Genomic DNA, 24077 nt, shown 5'->3' with positions numbered 1-24077 from the left:
GCCTGTCCATCCTTGGATGGATGCATCCTTGTCATTGACCTTTATAGCCTATAGCTATTACTAAACAAAGACAAAAACAACAAACTTCAGTAATCCTCTCCATTTTGTCTTTAAAAACCTCCCCCCTGCCTCAACCTCCTTGAATACACATGCAGTTTGCTATGTTCCCATTACAGTGTTGTTTTTGAATAAACTCCCTATCTGTCAATGATCTTTCTGTTTGTTCTTTAGATTGACAACTCCTGCCTTTTCCAAGATTGAAAGAGACTTATATTTCTACCTTTAGAAAAATGAAGCACAAAGTCAATCCTTTAAATCTTAATAAAATCTGACTCATGCTGAATGAATGTACATATACATAATCATGGTCACACGCTACTTGAAACCCATGGATGCAGGCAGTAAGGTCTGTGTGGTTAGGAAATTCCAGCTGTGGTCTGTAGCCACGCATGCTGTAAATATTCGGTATTTGTGGTACAGACTGAAGAGACCATCGCTCATCAAAGGCTCTTGTTATCTCACACGCACTTCATCAGCCACCATTCTGGTGGGTCAAATACAGGAGCAAAATAAATTAGTTGTTACTTCTGAATTGAAATAGTTTTTCATCCTCACTGAAAAATTTATAGAGAATTTTAAAAAGGTGTATTAAAAATGGTTATAAAATAATTGAGTGTAGGTTCACTGCCTCTGCCCCAGGAAAAACCAGATCTCCCCTAAACCTTCATAAACACCCCACAGGTTCTTACTCCTACTGTAAGCCGTTGTCGATAGTGCATTTTAAAAAAACATAAAACATATTCTCAATGAAATAAGCAAAATTTTCAAAAGGTTCTATTGCAGAGTACACTGACATTAAGGGTCACAAAGAATAATATACATATGTAATGTTTTCATAAGTACATTATAGTTATGTATAATATAGAGATCGTTTTGACATATTCATAAATGGATATAATGTAGTCAAGAAAATTTTAAAAGCTACAAATAAACACCAGAAGTGACACTTGCTTACATAATTCACAAAAATAAATTTCTCTCCCTTAACATTTTGACATATTCTGTAAACACATGGTCCCTGAGACCCAACACAATGTGGTTCCTTCCGTTTGATTCCACCACCTCTGAAAAGGGAGCTTCATGGAATTAAAATACAAACATAAATTTATATGGTATTCGGTACTAGAAATACTGAGACAAATGACATGTCATCGGTTCCAAATCTTTTCCTTTCTCCAGCATGAGGCAGGTAACATGTCTGACTTGTTCACTGCAGGCTTTGGTGCTTAACGCAGTGCCTGGCATGAGGCGGGTATTCACACGCATGGAGTGTATAAAAACCAACTTCAGCCTGAACAGGTTAATGCCATATGTGAACCACATCTGTTAGTCTTGGCTGCTGAGTGCTGCCTTAGGCGGTAAGGTGGGCCACTGTTATCAGTAAGGACACTTACGTGCTCAAGTCCTGGATGTAAAAAACGATGCAGCATTTGCATATAATCTACACACATCCTCCCATTTACTTTAAATCACCTCTAGATCATTTATACTATCTGACACTGTATAAATGCTGTGTAAATGGTTGTTACACTACATTGCTTAGGAAATAATGACAAGAAAAAAAGGTCTGTACATGTTCAGTACCAACAAAACCGCTTTGGATCTACAATTGGTTAAATCCATGGATAAGGAACCTATGGATACAGAGGCACTGACTGCATTGTAGAAATTATGGTATTAGGAAAATGATCATTTAATAGTTATTAAAAAGTTAATATGTTCTTTAGAGGCACAGTAGTACACTCCTATAATCCCAGCAACTTGGTAGGCTGAGGCAGGAAAAAAGCAAGTTCAAGGCCAGCCTCAACAAGTTGATGGGGCATCAGCAACTTTGAGACCCTGTCTCAAAATTTAAAATAATAATAATCAAAAGCACTGGAGATGTAGCTCAGTGGTAATGTATCTCCAAGTTAAATCCTCAGTACGGAAAAAAAAAAGTTAATACATTTATTGCAAACATATTACAGATAATGATGCAGAATAAAATAAAATCCTAGAATTTTGATCTTGGTATAAATTTTTGTTCTAATCTTTTTTCTGCACATATAATTGCTATATGTATATGATATGAAAATGCTTATTTTCAAAGGAATATATATTGCTTTGTATACATAATTTACATAAAGAATAGCAAAAAACATACAGAGTTTTTTTCACTATATGTAGAGAGCTACCTCCTATCCTCACTTCTTACACAAAAAGCAAAGTTTTCCATATTATTAAATATACCTGAAGTTTTACTTGGCATAAGGGAATCTTGTTTTATGAGTACAACAAATTACTTAAAACTATTCCCCAATTCTTGCTTATCACAGGTCTAAGAGGACAGATTCTTATTGTATACAGAATAAAATATCTTTTTCTCCTTTTTCCCCCAAAGTTGCTCCTTTCTTTCTTTCTTTCTTTCTTTCTTTCTTTCTTTTTTTAATGTATTGCTTAGAAATTCCAGAACAATGGAGCTGGGGAGATAGCTCGGTTGGTAGAGTGCTTGCCTTGCAAGCACAAGGCCCTGGGTTCAATCCCCAGCACTGTGAGGGAAAAAAAAAAAAAAATAAAAATAAAAATAAAAGAAATTGCAGAACAAGGTTAAATAATAACAGCAAAAATGTCCCCTATGTGATCTTAATGAACATCAGCTAAGTTTTCATTGATACTTCTGGTGAGCCAACACTAAAAAGTCTTTATAAATTAATGTTTAGGGATCTGTAAACATATTCTATAAGCTGGATATGTAACTAGAATAAGTTTGTTAGGTATATTCGTATGTCATGCCTCTCAGTGTACAAACTGCAAATTTCCCTTCCTTTCTACAGGATATACCCTGTGGTCATAAGATTGAATTTTATATGCCAGAATCTTTATTTTGATTCAGCAATAAAAGCTAGTAATCAGTGAAAATAAACCTCCCTCCCGAAGTCTACTTGGAGCTAACAAAAAGAACAGAGTTCTGAGTGGAAAAATGGTGCTCCAAGAGGAAGAGAGTATAACTCCATCAGGAGAACATCTGGGTCGCTTGCAGGGCCAGGGAATCCCTCACTGCCAAGTACACCCTAGTGGCCAGCCAGCACAGCGGGCATGGGACCTGTAGTGAAACAAGATTCGGATATTTAGGAATCTTGTCTGTCTCCAGGAACAACATCTTTTGATCACATGTTATTGTTCTTTGGCTTGAGAAAGAAACAAACAAAAAATTCACAAGACAAGCCTTTTTTGCCCTACTCCCTGAAAATGAGTACTTCTTCCAACAAATGATCTTTTCAACAGAGATAGTAGCAGATGAAGGAAGAAGTTTGGAGGAGTAAGAAGAGTCTAGGAGATCAAGATAAAATAGAGAAAAATAACTAAGAACATAGTATATTAAGGAGACCAAAATAAAATTGAGATAAATAAATAAAAATAAGAGTCATCCCCTGGCATCTGTGAGTGGTTGGTTCCAGGAGACCCCTCAGATAGCAAAATCCACAAATGCTCAGATCCCTATATTGTTTAGGGAATAATGGCAAGGAAAAAAGTCTGTAAATGTTCAGTACAGATGCAATTGTTTTAAAACATATTTCCTATCTGAGGCTGCTTGAATCTATGCGTGTGAGACCCAGAGACACGAAGGCTGACAATACTTAGAAAAACACCTCATAAAAGCACAGTTCAAAGGGCTGGTCCCCATGACTCTCAGTGTACACCCTGCAACTGTGCTGTCTACAGAAAGCCACTGGCAGGTTAAGGAAGAGATGGTGTAGCTCGGGGTAGAATGCTCGCCTGGCATGTGTGAGACCCTGAACCCAGTCACAGCCAGGAGGAAAAAGAAAAAAGCAGCAGCAATAAAAACCATTGTGAATCAGAAATGGAAGACTGTGACATTTTAAAAGATAAAGAGGAAGACGATATTAGGGTTTACCCTCTCTTGAAATTTCATTTTCGACTTACAGATATATCATTAGATATGGAAGATTATGTATGCTTTTAACCCACTTTAAAAATACTTCTATTGCACAAGGCATTTTGTACGAACCAATCTATGAGACTAACAGGGGATATGGAATACACAGTTGTTGGTACTTTAAGACAAATCTGAGGCACACTGAAAACAGGTGGGCCATGTCTGGTAGTTTAGAGACTGGAATTTGCAGTTAAGAGTGCTTGGAAGCATGCCTGTAATACCAATGGCTCAGGAGGCTGAGGCAGGAGGATTGCTAGTTCAAGGCCAGTCCCAGCAGTTTAGCAAAGACCTAAGCAACTTAGTGAGACCCTGTCTCTAAATAAAATATTAAAAAGGGCTGGGGATGTGGCTCAGTGATTAAGCACCCCTGGATTCAATTCCCAGTAAAAGAAAGAAAGAAAGAGAGAAGGAAAGGAAAAGGAAAAGGAAATTGTTTGGATACAGAGTGTTTGAGTACTGGCTCCACCACACGCTTTGGTAAGGTAGGCTGGTCACTAACCTTTCTGAGTCTCAGAACAGAGATAACTGTTCCAACGACCTGACTGGGTTATTGAGAGGACAGATGTAACTCCACGTAATGATCCTTACAATAAGTAGATCCTTATAGTAAGTGTCCCTTGATATCCACAGGGGACTGGTTCCAGAATCCCCTACAGAAGTGAGAATCCAGGATGGTCAAATCCCCTCTACATAATGACACACTATTTGCATGTAACCTCTCTGCACATCCTCTCATACACTTTTAATTATCTCTGAATTACTTGTAACACTAATACAATGGGCACAAGTAGCTGTTATATTCTATGTTTTAGGGAATAATGACAAGAAAAAAATCGGCGCATGTTCAGTACACTATTTTTAAAAAAATTTTTGTTCCACGGTTAGTTGAACCTGACGATAGGAAACGTGGATCCAGAGAACCGGCTGTGCTCAACTCGTGTTGGCTGCATTTGTGAGGATAACGATTATAAAGATCACCAATCGACCCCAGTTGCACGTATTCCATGGCTCTAGAAAGGGCTCTGACAAGGGTCTGGGCCCGCAACGCCACAAGCTCCTGGCAGTGCCCAGTCAGGTGGGCTGTCGACAGTGCTGGATGGCCAGGTATCCAGGTGCTCCTGTGATATGTGAGAACCACCAGAGACATGGCATGCCACGACCCCGTCTTGAGATGACCACTGCTCACGTCATCAGAAGTGGCTTCGCATTCAGGCTCCAGGAAATGGGTGATACCCCAGTGGTCACGGGGTCCGACAGCTGAGGGATTTGTTTTTAGCTGTGGAAACTGACTTTCAAGAGAAATCTTACTTGTAAGCCAAAACTGGGAACCTCTTTGCTTCAATGCAAAGCCCAGAATTTTTTGGTCTTGAACAGGTGAAGGCAGGCATTCTGAACACACTGTTTCAAGTGAACCACCCCTGGGTCCTAACTGACAGGCTTGCCCACCTTTTAAAGAAAGAGGATTCCTTGAATTCCCTTCCAGCCTGGGGGCAGTCTTCCTCACTACTTGGAAAAAGAAGGAAATACCTGAATTCTCAAGCATTCATCCAAGTGTAATTATTTCTATTAAAGAAAAAAAAATTTTTTTTTGTAACATAAGATGAAATCTGTCACTCTTAATAGAGGGGAATAAAAAGAAATAGCTTACAATGACTTCCTTAAAGGATTCCTGGTCACTGATTGTCTTGTCTTCTATACATCCAGATTGATTCAAGTAATGATAGTTTTCTGGCACAGATAAATAAAATTCTTCTACAGAAAGAAAAAGAAAAAGAAAGCATCAATATTCACTTAGCCGGGATAAGAAAATTCAAAAGAGTTCATGTTGTGATTGTGTGTGTGTATTTTTGTTTTATTGTCTTTCTTTCTTGTTCTGGGGATTGCATTCTGTGCTTTTTAAAATCATACACATAAACCTATGTCCCTAACAACTTCCTAATAAGATCATTGAGGTCCCTTATAATCGTCATTTAGGAAAAACAGAAAAACTCAATGGGATGATAGAAAAAGTTACTGGGGAAAAAACAAAACTTGAGGATAGTTTTATTTTTTCTCTTAAAAATCAAGTTTAGAAATTAGCTTTATTTGGCTGTGATTTAAAGTAAAACCAGATATAACACAGTACATGCTTTTCATAAATATCCTTCAAATTAAAAATGTACCAAGACTCTCAAAACAATAAATTCAAAATTGCTCTATTGATCATCCTCTCTAGCTATTATTTTCCCTACAGTGAATTGGACACCTTATGGTACCCGTATAAGGCCCATTTCATGGCCGGGGATGGACGAGGACAGCATTCAGACACAGGTCTCGTCATTCACTCGTGTGTCTCAAGTGCAGAACCAGACGCTGACCCAGGTCATCCGCGGCTGCCCTTCCCACGTACCTCTCTCTGCATGTTCCAGCCCTGCCAGCAGCGCATAGAATATGTGATAATTCCTTTCCCCAGGGTTTTGCCTTACTACTCGGTTCTGCGGAGAGAAACCAAATTTATATTCAGAGATGTTTCCTCTGCTTAATTTGCACAGACCAATAATTTCTGAAAACCGTTACCGTGGAAAACGTGAATTCAATCATGTACTTACTTTTTCTAATAAATCTTCATGTGAAAAGCAATGGCAAGTCAAGGAATAAAACAAAGATGTTACAAGATAAATTAGTGTTTGATTTTCTTTTCTTCGTTAACTGAATCATTACAGCTCCTTACAGATACAGATCCCTGTTCCTGTCATCTGACAGAAATTTGCAGTGCCCCCCCAAAAACAAGCAAAGCACAGAACACTTCATCTAAACTCAATTCCAAGACTGACACATGGTACTTTATCATGTCCCCACCTATCTGATGAAAATGATTTCAAATATCTGATGTTTGAGAACTGCCATGGTTTGGATATAGTTTGAGTGTGTCCTTCAAAGGCTCACAGGATGAAACTCTGGTCACAGGCTTGGTCTCCAGTGTGGAGATACTGGGGGGTGGGGACACAGTGTGGAACCTTTAAATAAGTGGGGCCCAGCTCAGCGTGGTGGCACATGCCTATAATCCCAGTGGCTCCGGAGGCTGAGGCAGGAGGACTGCCAGTTCACAGCAGCCTCAGCAACTTAGCAAGGCCCTAACAACTCAGTGAGACCTGGTCTCTAAATAAAATACAAAAAAGGGCTGAGGATGTGGCTCAGTGGGTAAGTAGCCCTGGGCTCAATTTCTGATACCAAAAAATGGAAATAACTAGGTAGAACTAGAGTAAAAAATATTTCATGTTCCTTTTGGGGCCTTGTGATAAAGCGGAACAATTTTCACTGATAAGAGTTACATGCTACAGAAAAAAAAAAAAAAAACTAATGAAACAGGATACAATCTACAATTCTCCCGCCCTGAATATTTCCCTTCTGACAAATGTTCAGCTGAACGAACTTCCCGAAGCGACTGGAGTTGTTGTTGTACACCGTTTTTGCATTTCCAAAAGCTTCCATGATGGGGCTGTGAAAAGGAGAACAGCAGGTGAGTGTTAATAGGGAGATCTGAAAGCAGCAAAAGCATTTCTCACAAATGTCAAAATATACAAACGCAAAAAAAAAAAAAAAAAAAAAAAAAATCTGCAACCAAAGGAACCTAGGGTGACTGTATTTATTTTCAGAAAAGGCAGACTTTGCAAACACTTGCTTAAATGGGTTTCTCCTGCACATCCATTTTGAGTAAGAGCAAGAATCTACAGCTAGTGATGCTGGCAAAGGAGGACCCTCAGCTAAGGCCACAACAGCTCATCCCTGCACAAACTAGCTTCGGTTTGTGAATGCATGTCAGGGACTGCCCGAAAAAGCCTGCACTCAAATCCTAACAGCTGAAAAGGTTCCAGTCCTGAAAATTTCAGCCATTTGTTGTATGTCCTGCAGGTGACTCATGTAATATCTCTGAATCTTCTGCCACTGAAAAATGGAGTCAGGCTGGCCAAGGGTCAGCAGCTTTCTCTGTAAAGGACCAGACAGTCCATGTTTTATGCCTTGCAGACCACGAGGTCCCTGTGGCAACTACTGAGCTCCTCCACTATAGCCTGAAAGCAGCCAGACATAATGCCGTCGAGTGCGGCTAAGTTTCAACAAACCTATTTGTGCGAAGGGCTGCAGGAGAGGACAGAGAGGTTCTAGAGACGGAGGGTGGGGACAGCTGCACAGCCATGTGAATGCACTTACAGCTACTGAGCTATACAAGGAAAAGCTGTTAGGATTTCAAGTTTTGTTGTGTTTTACTACGATTTAAAGAAATTAAGTGTTTGCTTAAAAAAAAAAAAAGGTTGCAAGACGTATCAGCTGTAATCTGCTGACCCCTGGAAAACTGTCTAAAGAATAGGATATGCAATGCCCCCTACCTGAGATCTTCTAAGGCACAAATCAGATACCAGGCAATTACGAATCTTCCACGATAATTCAGATGGTACCTGGCACACAGCCCTCCTTCAAGTTCTGAAGCTCCCTATTATGAAATGTGTGCTACCGCTCTGTGCCAGCAGAGGCTGCACAAACGCCATCCTGCTCGCAATGAGCCTCCCCGCGGCCCTGTGCTGGACAGAGCCCTCCTCCTCCTGCACACTCAGCTCTGGGACACAGGGGCTGGTGGTTGTGCTTCCACTGATAACAAGGGCTCCCAAAAGCCACCGACTGGATTCTCCTCCACAGCTGCCATACTAGCTAGTGCCACATCTGGCCCAGGTCCTTCAGAAACTGGGAAAGCCCAGGCCGGGAGGAGGCTGCTCTCCAGCACGTTCAGCAGCATCACAAACTGGCCCAACGGTAAAGGGTCAGGAGCACCTTCCACGGGCAGGAGAGGTTGCCGGGGCTACTAAAGGTACCACGTGTGCCAAGACTGTTTCTTAAGGAATTATAAAAGAGAAGTCAAGAAAAGGAAACTAGACCAGCTGATTTAAACTATTCTATGCTGAGGAAAGTAAATCCTATTAGCTGGAAACAAGAAAATCGATAAAAGAAATACCTGCTTTCAAGAATAGCTTGTTCAACACAGGATGTCTTCTCCTCTAAGGACAATTCCAAAGACTGTTGGCTGATGACCGAGAGAAACTTGAGGATCAATTTAGTGCTTTCGGTTTTCCCTGCCCCACTTTCACCACTGAAAGACAAAAGGCAGAAGTTTGTGCTTCTAAGTGTAGGTGCTGTTTAAAACAACCAGCTTGGCCAATGGCACACAATCCCTCAACAGACAGCGGCTGAAAAGTGGAAAAGGGAGATCAAAATTCCTTTGCAGAAGAGCTGAGTTGCAGGGGAGGAAGAGGTCCTTTCTCCTGCAGGCTGCCCCATCTCTGGTCTCGCACAGGCTTCTTTTAGCACACGTACACAGTACTGTCTTTTATTAGGTAAATGTCTCAAGACGGATGGAGCCTGCAGGGAAGGCAGGGAAGTCCTGCGGGAGGTGGGATCTTGTTGTGCTCTCTTGTAGCCCACACACTTGGACAGAGTGGTGGGTGCTTGGTGCGTATTTGTTAAAGATGTAATTAACAGTATCTTTCTGGGAAACTTCAAGCAGGTGAATGAATGTGAAATCATTCATCAATTTTATGAATGAATGAACCTGCAGGAACGACCCACACTGACTCACTTCCTTCTCAGTCATCCTGGGAGGCAGCAGCTAAGTGAGTCAGAACAGAACGGCAGGTCCGGCTGCCCTGAAGCCCCTCGGGGACCAGGGACCAGTGATGGCTCAGGAAAGTGAACAAAGCAATTCAGACAGAGGGGGCAGGAGAGGCAAGTAAAGGAGGTCTGAGAAAGGCCTTCAAAGAATGGCTAAAGGGAGTCTGGCAATGGAGGACAGGGGGTGGATTCTGGGCGAGATGGTAATCGAGTTAAGCACAGAAGCCAGCCAAGCCTGGATGGGCCCTCACAGACATGGGACTGCTCAGGGCAGCTGGACCACACCGGAGGCAGCAGAGAGAGATGACCAAGACCGAGGCATGAGCAGGAGGTGAGACGAACCCGTTAAGGGCACCAACCTGGGAGGAAATCTCTAGAAGGGCTGAAAGCTCCCTCAGGGAGACTGGCTGCTGCTGCTATCCAGGCATGGGACTGTCAGGTCCAGGATAAAGTAATGGGGCAGCAGAAGCAGAGGGAAGTGCAGAGATGAGACTGAGTTGGAAGGAGAAGCCCAATCGAATTTGCGTTAGGCGCCACGCTTGGTACTGTGGGGAGAACGGCAGGAGCAAAGAAGCCGAACTTCTAAAGGCAAGTCGACCAAGGGAGACGCAGGAGCACCGCGGAGTAGACGCCCATCGGGGCGGCAGGCTCATTAGTGCTCACGGGGCTTAACAGAAGAGCCCCTTCGTCCTGAGCATCTGTGGAGGCAGCCAAAGCCGGGCGCTATCGGGAGAGGAGAGTTGCTGGAAACGCGGTGAATGATGAAGCAAGTGTAATCAAGAGAGGAAGTGAATCAGAGATGAGGGGCGCCAGAGGAGCCAGACGGGCACTGTGGCCCTCAGGGACTGTGCTGGTCCAGGCCCAGCACCGGCGCTCCACACCCTCCGCGAGCATTAGGGTTGGGCACAGGAGGGCGTCAGGATTCCCATCTCAGAGACACATCGTGGCTGCCCAGGGCTCCTGGCAAGGTATGTACACACCCTAGAATGGCTGAGCAGAAATGCCCCCCTTCCTGCAGACAACAAATACCTGAGGATCCACACCTACCTGAGATCACAAAGCAAAAGCCAAGAAAAGCAGAGAGGAGCCCAGCAGGCGTGGCTGAACCCCAACCTTGACACTGCCCCACCTCGTGTTATTTGAGATAATCAAAGGCCCATGTAAGTTGGGCCAACTTTGGTTGCGGTTTCCTTTATCAGCAGCTGGAATCTTCTGAGCACAGGACTGAGATTTCACCTTCACATACCTGGTACATGGGAGGCGTCTGACAACAGTCACACACATGCTGAGAGAGTTTCAAGGAGCGTTTAAATAACTCTCCATATTTCACAAATACATACCTACCTAGCAGCTGCTGGTGACTGAATTATTAAAAACAAAAATGAGGGTAAGTTCTCTAGTTAAAACAGGTGAGGAAGAAGCGACGTCATGCATTCCCTGAACCCACTTCTTTATCCTCCAGTCCACAGAAGGGGAGGGTCCAACCTGCCTTGCAGTGAGGGTGGTCAGTCGGCCCAGAGGGCTGAACATGGCCAGTGGACAAGAGAGGAACTGAGCGACTGAGTGAGAGCCATACGCTGTGGCCAGGCCTGTGCCTGCAAATCCCCTCACGGTCCTTGGGCTCTCCATCCTCCTGCCATCTGGACACACACAGGGTGGCATGTCTCCAGAACAAAGAAGCACCCAGAGGAGGTCAAGTCCCTTGCCTATCCACAAAGAGCTGTGAAACAAGCAGCAATACACCACCCCTGCGATATTCCTGAGAATTGTGCACCGTTCACAACATAACATGGCAAAAAACAAACAAAACAAAAAACACCAAAAACCAAACCGAACCAAAACGACAAAACAAAACGGAGAGCACACTGTTCAAGCGCCAAGCAAAGACTTGGTCAAGGGCAAGAAAAGAACTGTCCTTGTCATCAGCTGTCACTGCTAGTGACATGCACTTGAGGATTTGCTACACAAAGGGAACCACAGGGCTGGAGGCTGACGGCCACAGGTACCAGTCTGCCACCTCCAGCTACACTGTCCTCACGCGTCCCACCCCCTCCAAGCACTCTTCTTGTGAGGCATCAGTACAGCCTCAGATGCCAGTGAAACCCCCACGCCTGCCAGTGCCCTCTCTGCAACGGAGTTCTCAAATTCGGCTGCTCATTGTTATCAGTGACGTATCCCTCATCCAACCCCGCGGGGTAGAATCAGCTCTAAGAAACTTTCCAGACGATTCCATGAAGCCAAGTTGAAGAACTGTTGCTCTTAAAAGCAGCTTCAAAAAATTCAGCCAGGACTGTGCCATTGTTTAGATGTTGAGTGTCCTCCAGAGGCCCAGCGGAGACCCACGGCTGGTCCCCAGGGTGGAGCCACTGAGAGGTGACGCCTTTGGGGAGGTTCTTAGGCCACTGGGGATGTGTTCCCCCAGGGCATTGTGGGATCCTGGCCCTTTCTTCTCTCTTTTGCTTTCTAGCCATAGGTGAATTACATTTTGTTCCACCACACACTCCCACCATGATGTGCTGCTTTTGGAACAGGTCCAAAGCAATGAGGCCAATCCATCAGAGACTGGAACCTTCAAAACTATAAGCCAAAATTTACTTTTTCTGTCTATAAGTTGATTATTTCAGACATTTTACTATAGCAATGAAAAAAGGTGACTAACAGAGATTGCACCAGGAGATAAATGGTGACTACTCACACATGGGGATGTGGAAATGTTACATCAACAAGACAAAGAATAAAAATAATTAAATACCACACAAATTGCTAAAACACAGAAACATGCCAGATGTTCCCAGACACTAATGTCAATAATAGAACTCTGCAAGTAGTACACTTTTATCTAACTCTCTCCTATCTCCTCCCTTGTCCCTACTTCTATTTAATCCTTCTTAAGCCCATGACAATTATAGTCCTCTGCCTTGGTGCCAACAGGACAGTAAATACAAATGGGCTTCAGCAAAGAGGCTAGCTGCATGAAATAAATGATCTGATGTTATTAAACCAAAATAAATAAATAAAAACACCTAAAAACTCTGTAACTATAATAACAAAAATGAAAGAGAGAAAGAAATAAAACCCAGAAGCACTGACGTGGAGCTCCATGGGCTGTGTTAAAAATGTTGAGTCTTTATAGGCACAACGGAAAGTCACAAGGCGTCTCTAAGCAGGAGAGTGGCAGGCCAGGCTAAAGATTCAAAAGAATGGTTTTGACTTGTGTGTGGAGAATGGACAGGAGGGAGACGAGAGAAGCAGCAAGGAGGCTGGAAGCAGCAGGGAGGCTGAAGCCACGTGGCTCTGTAATTGACAGACATCAGGAATGACCCCTGGGCCCCAGGGAGCCTGCTAGTGTGATGTTCAGGGTGTTGGTAAAGAGGACTATACATCTGGGAAGATTCATCAAGATACACTTACGATCAGGACTTGTACTCTATGTAATTTTACTTTAAGTTGGAGGAAAAAAGAATGAATGACTTTTGAAAAAAATTTTTTTTGTAGTTGTAGATGAACAGCATGTCTTTATTTTGTTTGCTTATTGGTGCTGAGGATGGAACCCAGTGCCTCTCACATGCTAGGCAAGTGCTCTGCCACTGAGCTACAAACCCGTTCCCCAAAATGAATGACTTCTAGACATGGAAGGTGGTGCACACCTGCAATCCCAACTACTCAGGACGCTGAGGCAAGAGGATGCAAGTTCAAGGCGAGCCTCAGCAACTTAGCAAGCCCCTGTGTGGTTCAGCGGCGGAATGCCGAGTTCAGTCTCCAACACCACAAAAAAAAAAAGAATGACTTTTACATTAAGAAGAGTGACTTTCAGCCTCAGGCTTGGGGAAGGACAGGATGCAGAGTCCAGGGGTTGGGAAAGGGAAGCGCAAGAGGAGGAGTATGTTTCTGGATAAAACGGTAAGCGTTTAGCATACCCCACTCTGAGGGGCCCTTAAGGCATCTTGGTGATGACACCGAGGACGCAGAAGTCTGGAACCCGGCAACTTGGGGGACACAGGTTAGTCTGAAGAATCACACAGACACAGGAGAAAACAGCAGCGTAGGGAATTTAAAAGAGAAGGAGGTGGAAAATGACTGAGGAGCCGAGAAGTGGTTAGAGAGCTAGGAAGAAATCCAGAAAGATGGAGCACCACGCAGGACAGCCGGGTCGGCTTGGGCAGAAGAGGGTGGCTTGGGCAGAAGAGGGTGGAACCAAAGCCACATCCTTCTGTCCAAGAAGGAACATATTAGAAATTTTTGAATGATAATGCCAATGATCCAGCAGAGGAGGAAAGGTCAGTTCGGGGACAGTGAGGCTCAAGGACAGAGCCATGTCCTCAGAAATGGGCAGGCAGCTTCCAGGACACACCTGCAGGAAGAGCATGCTGTGTGCACAGGGCAGGCCCTCTGCACCGGGCTGGCTAGTCTCCTGGCAGGAGAGGCGATGCCCTAGTTTCCTAGATCCACTGCAGTGTCGGCAAACTGCGACCCTCAAATCAGACCTGCTGCCTGTTTTTATAAATAGAGTTTTTCACAGCCCACCCCACCCATATTTCCATCCCCTCTGTGAACACAGAGCTGAGCAGTGCAGAGGTGGTCTTGTCCACAAAACCTGAAATTTATTTTTTGTTCCTTTACACCTACTTCTTGTTGGCATCTGACAAACATTTTCTTTTTCCTGTGAATCAAATTCCTGAGTCATGTGATTTCTCCAATATAAATCAGTCACTTCCTAGCTTCTTAGAAGACCTTGGAAGCATCTCTACTGACTAAAGAATTAAGTTTAAAAGTCTCAGCAAAGGAAACAAAACCCTTAAGACATGACCCTGTACCAAGAAGGATTCTCTTCTGTCAGAAAGCCTTAAGTTCAAACCCTGAGCTAAGTCTCTTCAGTAGGTCCTCTACAGCTCCCCCGCTGCTTCTCAGTGCAGGACGCACCAATGAGTCTTCTCAATGGACCTCGGTTCCCTTTTGCAGCCTTTCCCATCTCATCTCCTTCTGCTGAATTACAGCAGCACAAGTCCTGACCCATGCCCTGCTCTGCTTGGTGCCTATTCCAATCCAGGACCTAAGTTTTCCTCAGCATTCCAAAGCCATCATTTCTAGAAGCAGAAAAAGACCAAACACCCAATTATCATCCCAGCATACAAAAGACACAGTGAAGCAGAAATCTGCTCACATTCTGAACTCCCCACCCCACCCCCGCAAAAATAAGCAAAGATCCTAAACCAATAGTCATTCTGAATTATTCACCCTGCTGAAAGCTGATCTCTACCAGACCCTCTCCTGGGTGCCAAGTTGCAAACACAAACAGGCCTCAGACCTTGCTCATTGTTAAACAAAAATAATGGGAGGTCACTGTTTGGGTTAGGCTTCTACACTAGCCCCCAAGGACCAAACCAAAATGGAGTCACTCATGCTAATTGCACATAATCAAACTGAAGCTTTGAGTCCCAAAACAGAGTAGTTTTTCCTGAAAACAGGAGACTGCAGTCTACCTGAATCAGTGTGATAAGGAAGTCTCCTCTGCTTCAACCCCAACAAGAAGGTAACCTGATATTGACCAACCAGTCACTTTTCCACAGTTCCTTCCTTGTTCACACCCTACAAAACCCTCTGCTCTGCCAGTTCCCAGCAGCATCTCTCATCTATTTAGTAGAATAAGGCTGCCTTGCTTCATAAATCATGAGTAAGAGCCAATGCAATATCCAAGTTAATCTGCTGTAATTTCATCTTTTGTACTTCTCTGTACCTTAAAAAGGTCATATATAATGAAAAGACCATAATAAACTAAACCCTGACAGCCCAACAAAATGTCTGAAAAACTAAAGACAAATGTATGGGGATGAACGAAGGTCAAATGCTGACCTTATTAATTAGATGAGAAAAAAAATTTCAAGTGAGTTTTAAGTTCATATATATTGTTATTTTTATATTTAAAACTATAAAAGCATAAGATTCCATTTAAATGTGTGCATAAAAGTAAAATAAACCTAGAGTTAAGAGAGACGACAATTTTAAAAATGAGATAAAGAAAGAGGTGTGGACTGGAAGCACAAAGGCCAGGGGTCTCCATGTCTCTGGGGATAGTGGCCACGTGAGGCACACTCACAGGATAGAAAACTGGACCACAAACTCCTGTCTGGTTCCAAAGAGGCTTATCTTTTTACTCATTTGTTCTTCCATTTCTGGGGCTAGGGACTGAATATTTTCTGATTTTAACATCGTCTAGCATTGCACTTTTGAAAGTAGTACTGCACATTGGACCCACCAGAGGGCAGATCACACCCAAGGAAAGCTAGCTAGGTCTCCTGTACCCAGCAATTTATACTTTCTGACTCTCTTTTATTCTCTTAATTCCAAGGCTCCACCCCTCATTAAAAAAAAAAAAAAAAACTGCTGGAAAGACCTGTTAAAAGTCAAACCATATTTTAGTGAGAAATATATTCTTAAAGTCTGTTTCCTGAGTTAATTTAATAAATACAGTTACTCTTTTCCCATCAGCCTCACATAATGAGAGCTTTCTATTTGGGACTCACTCCCCGCCCCCTTAATTTTTAAATACTACAGTCTTTGGCACAAAAATGTCAGCCCCTTTCCATTTTATTACACACACACACACACACACACACACACACACACACACACAGACACACACAATGACTTCATTTGATTTCTCACTTTCTTCCTAAACTGCCCTGTCTAGCAAGTGATGTATTAGTCATGCTCTCATTTTTTCCACTGAAAGTAATAAACACAAGCAATTATCAATGGAAAATATTTAGTATGTAAGTGTGACTAACAATTTGATATTCTTAAAATAGGTTAGGTGCTCTTTCTGTTAATCTTATGAAATTATATAGTGTATGCTGATACAATGACCTTTAATTCTAACTTCGAAACTTTTAACATAGTCATCTAAGAAATCCACACGTAGTGCCTTCATGAGACTCGTAAGTCCAGTTGTATTACTGGGCACGTTATTTTTAAAAGTTGTTTCTATTATAAGAAAGTGGCTTCACTTTGATGGACTGCACATCAGATGAAAGGAGTATACTGACAGTTCCTCCCTCCAGGCCGCGGCTGGCTACAACCTCCACGTGCACACCTTACAGTAACAGGCAGGGAGTGGGCGCAGCTGTTCCTATACTGTAATTCCCAGCTGTTAGAAACGAGCAATCACCACAAGAACAACGGGTTAAATCTGCCCTAAGAACACTCCCCTGAAAGTCGCCTTCTGAGTGGCACCTGGAGGTATCGAACAGAGTGCCCACCTCAAAGCTGCCGGAAGGGTTCTGTGCATCAGTACCTGGAAAGTTCCTGGCAGAGTGTCCAACACACTGTAAACCTTCAGAAAACATAAGCCATTATTTCTTCCTCACCTTCAATTAGACACCACAGGGAACAGTGTCAACATGTCCCGCGTGCCTTCAGTACAGAGGACTCCTCATTCCCTTGCCTGGGTTTTGAGGGTCTTGGGAGGGGCCTCCTCTGGCATATCTGCCCTCCCCCAGGGGCAGGTGTGGCTTCCCTGGTGGGAGGAAGGCTGGGCACATTCACCCCTCTGATCTGCTCCTCACCATCTGGGAACTGGCTTCTCACAGTAGTTGTGGCCACCAGTTACCTGGCTGTACCCATTCACAACCAGGTGAATCTGTCTGTCTGTCTAATTTTGGGCTACAGTGCCAGCAAGCCTGATTGGCTGGAAATCTAAAGATGGCATATGGCCCTACATCTATCTTCTTGCATCTTATTTCCAATTAATTGGAAATTGGTGTGTGTGTGGTCTTCTTATTGTCCTCCTCCAATGTAAACGTTTTGGTACCAGGGACTGAACCCAGGGGTGCTTAACCACTGAGCCACATTCCCAGCCCTTTTTATTTTGAGACAAGATCTCACTAAGTTGCTAAGGCTGGCTCTGAACCTGTGATCTTCTTGCTGTCTCCCAGCTGCTGGGATTACAGGTGTGCACCACTGCACCCAGCTACCCCTTTCTTTTTGAAATAATTATAGTGCCACAGCTGGACTGGGAAGTTACCTAAAACATGTCAAAATCTTCCACATTAGAAGTTTTAGTAGACCATCACTCCTCAATGATGTCATGTTCCATGAAAACACGACTAGAAGGATAAATGAAAGAAGAGCTTGGATATTCCATGGAAACCTCTCAACTAACATTTACCATGTCTGCTCTGGCAATCATCCAGGGGAGTCCTGATCACAACTAGAACATGATTCCAATTTAAATAATTAACAAGAAGATAGGACCATGCCGTATAACTGAAACAAACCAAAGAACGCTGAAGGCAAACTGCAGGGAGGGAGGGAGGGAGAAGATGAGAGTGCATGCATGAGGGGAATGCAGTGATTCCAAGCAAAGGGCCAAACGACATGGTACCTCTGCTTTCTTTTCTAAGGTTTCTAAGCGCATGCTTTCTGAACACTAGTCATCGAGCTACTCCAAACGGAAAGCTCCTGAGAACTGGGCAGTGAGAGGAGCCCTTCCCCAGGCCCCCGCAGCGTGAGCGGGGGCTGACCCTGGGGAAGCCCTCGGGGCGCACCTCCTTCCGCTCCTCCCGCGCGCCCCCTGGCGGCCCGCGCCAGCCTCGCGCCGTTACCTGATGAGGACGCACTGGTTGTCGTGGCGCTTCCAGAGGCAGCGGTAGCACTCGTTGGCGATGGCGAAGATGTGCGGAGGCAGCTCGCCCAGGTGGCGCTTGCTGTACTGCTCCATGGTGGCGTGCTCGTACAGGCCGGCGATGGGCTGGTAGGGGTTCACGGAGGCGATGATGGAGCCGATGTAGGTCTGCAGGCACAGGGTCGGGGCAGGGATGCGTGCGTTACTCCCAGGGAGGGGGCCTGGCCCGAGGCTCCCACGCCGCACCCGGACGCCCGCGTGTCCGCACAACCCACTGGTGGGCACTGCAGCGAAAGGGGACCCCTATTCCTCACTTCTACTTGTCCCCACCCCTTTTGGTGTAAATTTTGACCTTCTGCACAAATGACTGGGCCATTTCAGGGAAAGGTAAACGAGAGAGGAGTATGGTGAGCAGCCAGGCCAAGCCCCTGCCTGGGTGGTCTCCTAATCCTAACCCCTTCCCCCGGAGCAAAGGTAGGCTGGCTCCATTTGCCAGCTCCTGGGGTGGCCCCTATAGCACGGTTAAAAAGGAAAGGGGGGGGGGGGAGAAAATAAAATAGAGGCAACTGGGGGCTGGGGACAGGGGGCAAGCAGAGTCACTTAATGAGCGCAGAGTGTCTGTCCAGGGTGATGAAAAAGTTCTGGAGGTGTTTAGTAGTTATGTGGAAGCATAACACTGTGAATGTGCGCTTAAAATAGTCCAAATGGCAAATTTTACATCATGTATAGTTAACCACAGCTTTTACAAAGTGACAAGAGCATTTGGAAAATGCTAGGTCTTCTTCCAGTAACCACAGTACACCACAAAGTGCCAAATAACTTATCTGGAACTTAGATGTCACCTTTCTGGGACAATCTCAAGGCCAGAAATTAAATACAAATTTCAGACCAACTAAACAGAAGCGACAAAGTTACTAAAGCTTAACTCCTTGGGTCCCTCCCCAGAGACATCTAATCACTTGTACTTCCTCAAGAAATGCTAAGACAGTTTGGTTACCTGGAGTCCAGGCTCAGACCCAGGGAGGAAGGAAATCAAACGAGAGCAAGCAGCGTCCTGCAGCAGCCACCAACACCTTTTATGGAGCAAATGCACCAGGCCAGGGGCTCTACAGAGTGTCAAGGGCAGATCCGCATCCCCTTCAAATTCATGAGCTGAAGCTCCCAAGCCCAGCTACCCCTTTTGGTACTGTATTTGAAGATGGAAATTTTAAAAGGAGATTACTTAAAATTAGGCTGTTAGGGGGGGCTCCTCATTCAATCTGACTGCATCCTTAGAAGAGAAGATGAGGACACACAGAGACACAAGGGACACACACATGGAGGAAGGTCCATGTAAAGATGCAGCAGCAAGAAGGCAGTCAAGAAAGGAGGCCTCAGGGAATCAATCCTGCTGGCACCTTGATCTTGACTCAAGTCCTGGCCTCCGGAACTTGAAGAAAATACATATCTGTTGCTTGATCCATCCAGTCTGTGGGACTGTGTTAGGGCACCCCAGCACACCATATCTGGGGCCCTACCCTTAAATATTCAAAATAACCTATGAGGTTGGTGGTATTACTTGCATTTATTTATTTTTTTTAAATGAAGAAACTGAAGCACAGGGAGAAAATTTTTCAGTCATGATCACAGAGCCACTAAGTGGTAAAGATATTTGAATCCAACCAACCTCATTACTGAGCCTTCTCTTAATACATCATTAAAGTATAGCAATTCAATAGAGAAAAGCAAAGAAAAAAAAAAAAAAGCTAGACAGAAAGTCCAAATATGCTGAAAACCATATTTTAACAATTTGTAGTAATTTATAGTCATAGTAACTGCCAGGAACATCAACTGAAGAATTGTATGTTCTATATAACTTTTCAAATATAAGACAGTCTATATTTTGGAAATAATTTGAACCAAAAAAAGTTAAACAACAAATGATATTACCATAGTAATTCCACTCACAGGCTTATAAAAAAAGAATTGAAAGCAGATCCTCCAAGAATGATTTGGGCACCCCATTCGCAGCAGCACCGGTCATGACCGCCAAGAGGAGGAAACAGCCCAGACGCCCATCACGAGCTCCGTGGAGACGCAGGATGCGGCGCGTCCAAACAATGGAATATTAGTCCTCCAGAAAAAGGGAAAAGCGCGGAGACAATGGGAGTGAGACTTGAAAATATTACACCACGTTAAGGAAGCCAAAGCCACAGAAGCAGGAGTGGTGGCCGCTAAGGATGGGAGAGGGAGGAGCAGGGAGGACTGCTGAACGGAGAGCGTTTCCATCCCGGGAGAGGAAAAGAGTTCGGAACTACATAGAGACTCTGGTTGCACAGCACAGCGAGTACTAAATGTCTCTGGATTGTACGGTGATTCATTTCTAGCATGCACCTGGCCCTCAGTTCAATCCCCAAGACTGCAAAAATAAACAGAAATAAGATGACTAATTTTACATTAATGGTTACATTTAATTTAATTTAGTATTAGGGTGTACACTTACCATTAATAAATTTTTTTTTTTTTTTTTTTTTTTTTTTGGTACCAGGGTTGAACTGAGCGGCACTCGACTACTGAGCCACATCCCCAGCCCTATTTGGTATTTTATCTAGAGACAGGGTCTCACTGAGTTGCTCAGCATCTCACTTCTGCTGAGGCTGGCTTTGAACTCATGATCCTCCTGCCTTAGCCTCCTGAGCTGCTGGGATTATAGGCATGTGCCATTGCACCCAGCCATTAATGAACCTTTCTTTAAAAAAGATACACATTTACCTTAGATATTCTGCACCTCCTGTGCCTAACATAGTTGTATGAGTATTGTAAAATTCTGAATCAAGTCCCCCCCCCCCCCCCCCCCCCGTTTTCTTTGGTACTGGGGATCTAACCCACCAGGGGTGCTTTACCACGAGCCACATCCCCAGCCTCTTTTTATTTTTTATTTTGAGACAGGGTCTAAGTTGCTTAGGGCTTCAGTAAGTTGCTGAGGTTGGCTTTGAACTTGGGATCCTCCAGCCTCCAGAGCGCCTAGAATTACCGGCATGTGCCACCATGCTCTTTGCCTGAGCCCTTTTTTCTTAATGCACTGATTTACCCATAAAACAATCAATAATTCTAGTCATTAACATAAGCTTTCTTTGAGAGAATGCTCATTTCTGCTAGAATCTCACAGCCATGTTACCCCTTCGTGGTTGGGGAGCCTCACCAACCAGCATCCTTTAGGTTATCGCTCCTTCTGACAGTGTGGGTGACATGGTCTTCTGTAGGGAAGGACACACAATGGCAGTAAGCTTGTTATTTAGTAGAGGTGAAGAAACAATCCCCAAGATGATCTTACGGCTGTTTCTGCTTTGCAGTAATACACTGCCCCTTGCCCAGGAAGAGTGTTCAACGTCTCAGGCTGGAAATGTGGCAGCCGTGCCAATTAGATCCACACAGCCTGTAAGCCAAGGTCCTGCCTGCCTTTCCCACCCAGTCCAGTGCTTCCGGAGGCCAAAGGAAGCTGGGTATTCTCGGCAGCAGCTGTTCCGTGTGAAGGCAGCCCATAGAATCCGCAGATAAGTGGCCCACCTCTCGGATCCTCTTAGAGCATCATCACACTTTCCCCTGCCGACCCGGTCACTGCCACGCAGCACTAGTGCCACCAACTGCAGCTGGCCTGTGACTCAGAAAAACCATTTGACACACATCTGAAGGCTGTTCTACGGAGCCACCATGTTTCAGGAGGGAAGGAACCACTCGTGCCAGGGGACAGAACACTTCCACCAGGGGCCTCCAAAAGCTCGCCTGGGGGTGGGGCTCATGAAAGCCCAAGGGAGAGCAGTGCAGGAAAAGGACCAAGGGGAGCGAGGCCAGAGGGAGGGGCCAAGTGCTGGGGAGTGACACTGGTCAGCTACACGGTTACACTGTATGCTTGAATGAATACGTAACAACAAATCCCATCACCATGTACGATTATCATGCACCGATAAAAAAGGGTTAGAAAAAGCACCTGCTGTGGGGATGAAGGACAAAACCCAACGGGGTCGGTGTAGTCATAGCAAGACGTGGTTCATGGTCAGTGACCACCATGGCTCTGTTGGAGGTGTTTTCTAAAACCGCACTGAGCTCCAACACCGAGCCATAAGAAGGTGAAGATGCGCTGCTCAGCACTCAGTCAGCTGAGCGAGTTACCGTCAAGGAAGCGCGGTGCCTGCTTATCACGCACCAGCATGAAGTTAAAAGCTCCAGGTTAATCTTGCTTGCTGACTTTAACCACTTTATGGAAAAAAGCCTCAATTTTGCCCACTGTGATGGAAAACTTCGGAGGGGTACAGCATACACCCTCGTGTCCTTAAACCCACGTTCGTGTACTTGATTAAACATTGTTTTGAGGATTTTTTTTCTCACTCAGACTCTCAGCAGTGGGCGAGTGAGGTTATCTTCTAATCTCCCCTGAAATCATCACTGGGCTTCTCTGGGCTTCTACCTGCTTTGTGGCTCAGCCTGCTCCTTCTCAACCCTGCAGGTTGAGGGTTGTGGAATAAAAGGGAGAAGGCTTTTTCTCCTCAGGCAGGCCCTGTCAAAAGGATGGCTAAAGGTGAGGTCTTCACAGACAAAAGACAGAGCCAACTTCAAAACTTAACGGAAGATACCCACCCAGGCTGTGGTTTGACTTTTCATTTAGATACCAGATAATACATCCAATGAAAAGAAAGATTCCAAGATGCTCTGCATTTTGACACGTTCCCTGCTAGGACTGGGATGCAGCTCAATGGTGGAGCACTTGCCTGGTGTGAATGAGGCGCTGGGTTCCATCCCAGCATCGCAAACAAACAGAAAAATAAAAAAATGACTTTTCATCTTTCAAAGTAAGTTATACAGAAAAAAGTTTCAGTACTTTAGAAGCTGCTTGCTCTCAAGTACTGACAGTCCTTCATGCCCCATGATCTGCTTGTATAGCTTTAATCCAGATCACGAACTGAATTCTCCCACCCTAAAAATGTTTGGGACACTCCTCCACTTAAGTATGAAATAACAGCTGCACCTGAATTTTAAAGACCAAGCACTTAATGGCAAACATGGTAAAAAATGGTAAATGGCAACATCCCAACATGACCCTCTCTGCAACTGTAGGTGCCACTGTGTGGCCCTATGCTGCGGATGTGAATCCAACATTCATATTGTGAGTAAAGGGAAAGATATCTGACAAAAGTACCTAAACTGGCAGTTTAGGCCATATTTAATACTCTAAACAAGGAAAGAGAAGAAAACATCCTAGGCAGGATTGGGGCGTTAATGAGAACAGTTTCAGCTTTGCAGGATGGAGTCCCAGGATGCTGCACAATGATGGGAATGCATGTAAGCACTCCTGAAGTGCACGCGGCACAATCTGGAAGACAGTAAATTTTATGTAATGATTATTTTGCTACAATCAAAACTTGTCTTCTCTTAAAAGAGGAAAAACAAACCTAACTGCAAAGTTAGATTTGCGAAGAAGCACAGGCTTCAGGGTGAACAACATCATGGTCCCTCATCTTAACGAAGTATCAGAGTATGTGCCTTCAAATTTTAAACCAAAGTGAGAAGCAACATGCTATAGTGACAAATCACACACCTCAGCAAGGGAGAGGACAAAAGACATTTAGATTTTCAGGGGGAAGTAGCTTCACCAGAGCTCAAATAATTAATAAAAGCATTTTGTCATGGATGACTATAAATTTAACGAGTGGACTCCCACATACCAACAGAGACATCAGAGTTTGAGACAAACTTCATGATCTGACCTCTCCTCCTTAAATTTAAAAAAAAAAGTAAGGAAAACATAAAATGTGTATCTGGCTGGTTACGGAGAGAAAATCTGATTTT

The 24077-nt window shown here is 44.3% G+C and overlaps 1 protein-coding gene across 1 annotated transcript in view; it reads right to left on the bottom strand.

The window, feature by feature from the left end:
- Nucleotides 1-6585: 6585 nt before the first annotated feature.
- The window catches only part of LOC306663935 (unconventional myosin-X-like), a 108963-nt gene continuing 91471 nt past the window's right edge, over nt 6586-24077 (bottom strand). The window contains exons 4-7 of the mRNA XM_079144590.1: nt 18235-18422; nt 8982-9116; nt 7351-7475; nt 6586-6613 (exon numbers count right to left, since the gene is read on the bottom strand). Of these exons, the coding sequence (XP_079000716.1) occupies nt 6591-6613; nt 7351-7475; nt 8982-9116; nt 18235-18422 (471 nt within the window). The 3' untranslated portion in view covers nt 6586-6590. The remainder of the gene's footprint in view (nt 6614-7350; nt 7476-8981; nt 9117-18234; nt 18423-24077) is intronic.

This window comes from Sciurus vulgaris (genome assembly GCF_902686455.1).
Source record: "Sciurus vulgaris genome assembly, chromosome: 6".
Taxonomy (NCBI): Eukaryota; Metazoa; Chordata; class Mammalia; order Rodentia; family Sciuridae; genus Sciurus; species Sciurus vulgaris.
The sequence above is the reverse complement of the archived record's forward strand: the minus strand, read 5'-3'. Positions and strand labels throughout refer to the sequence as shown.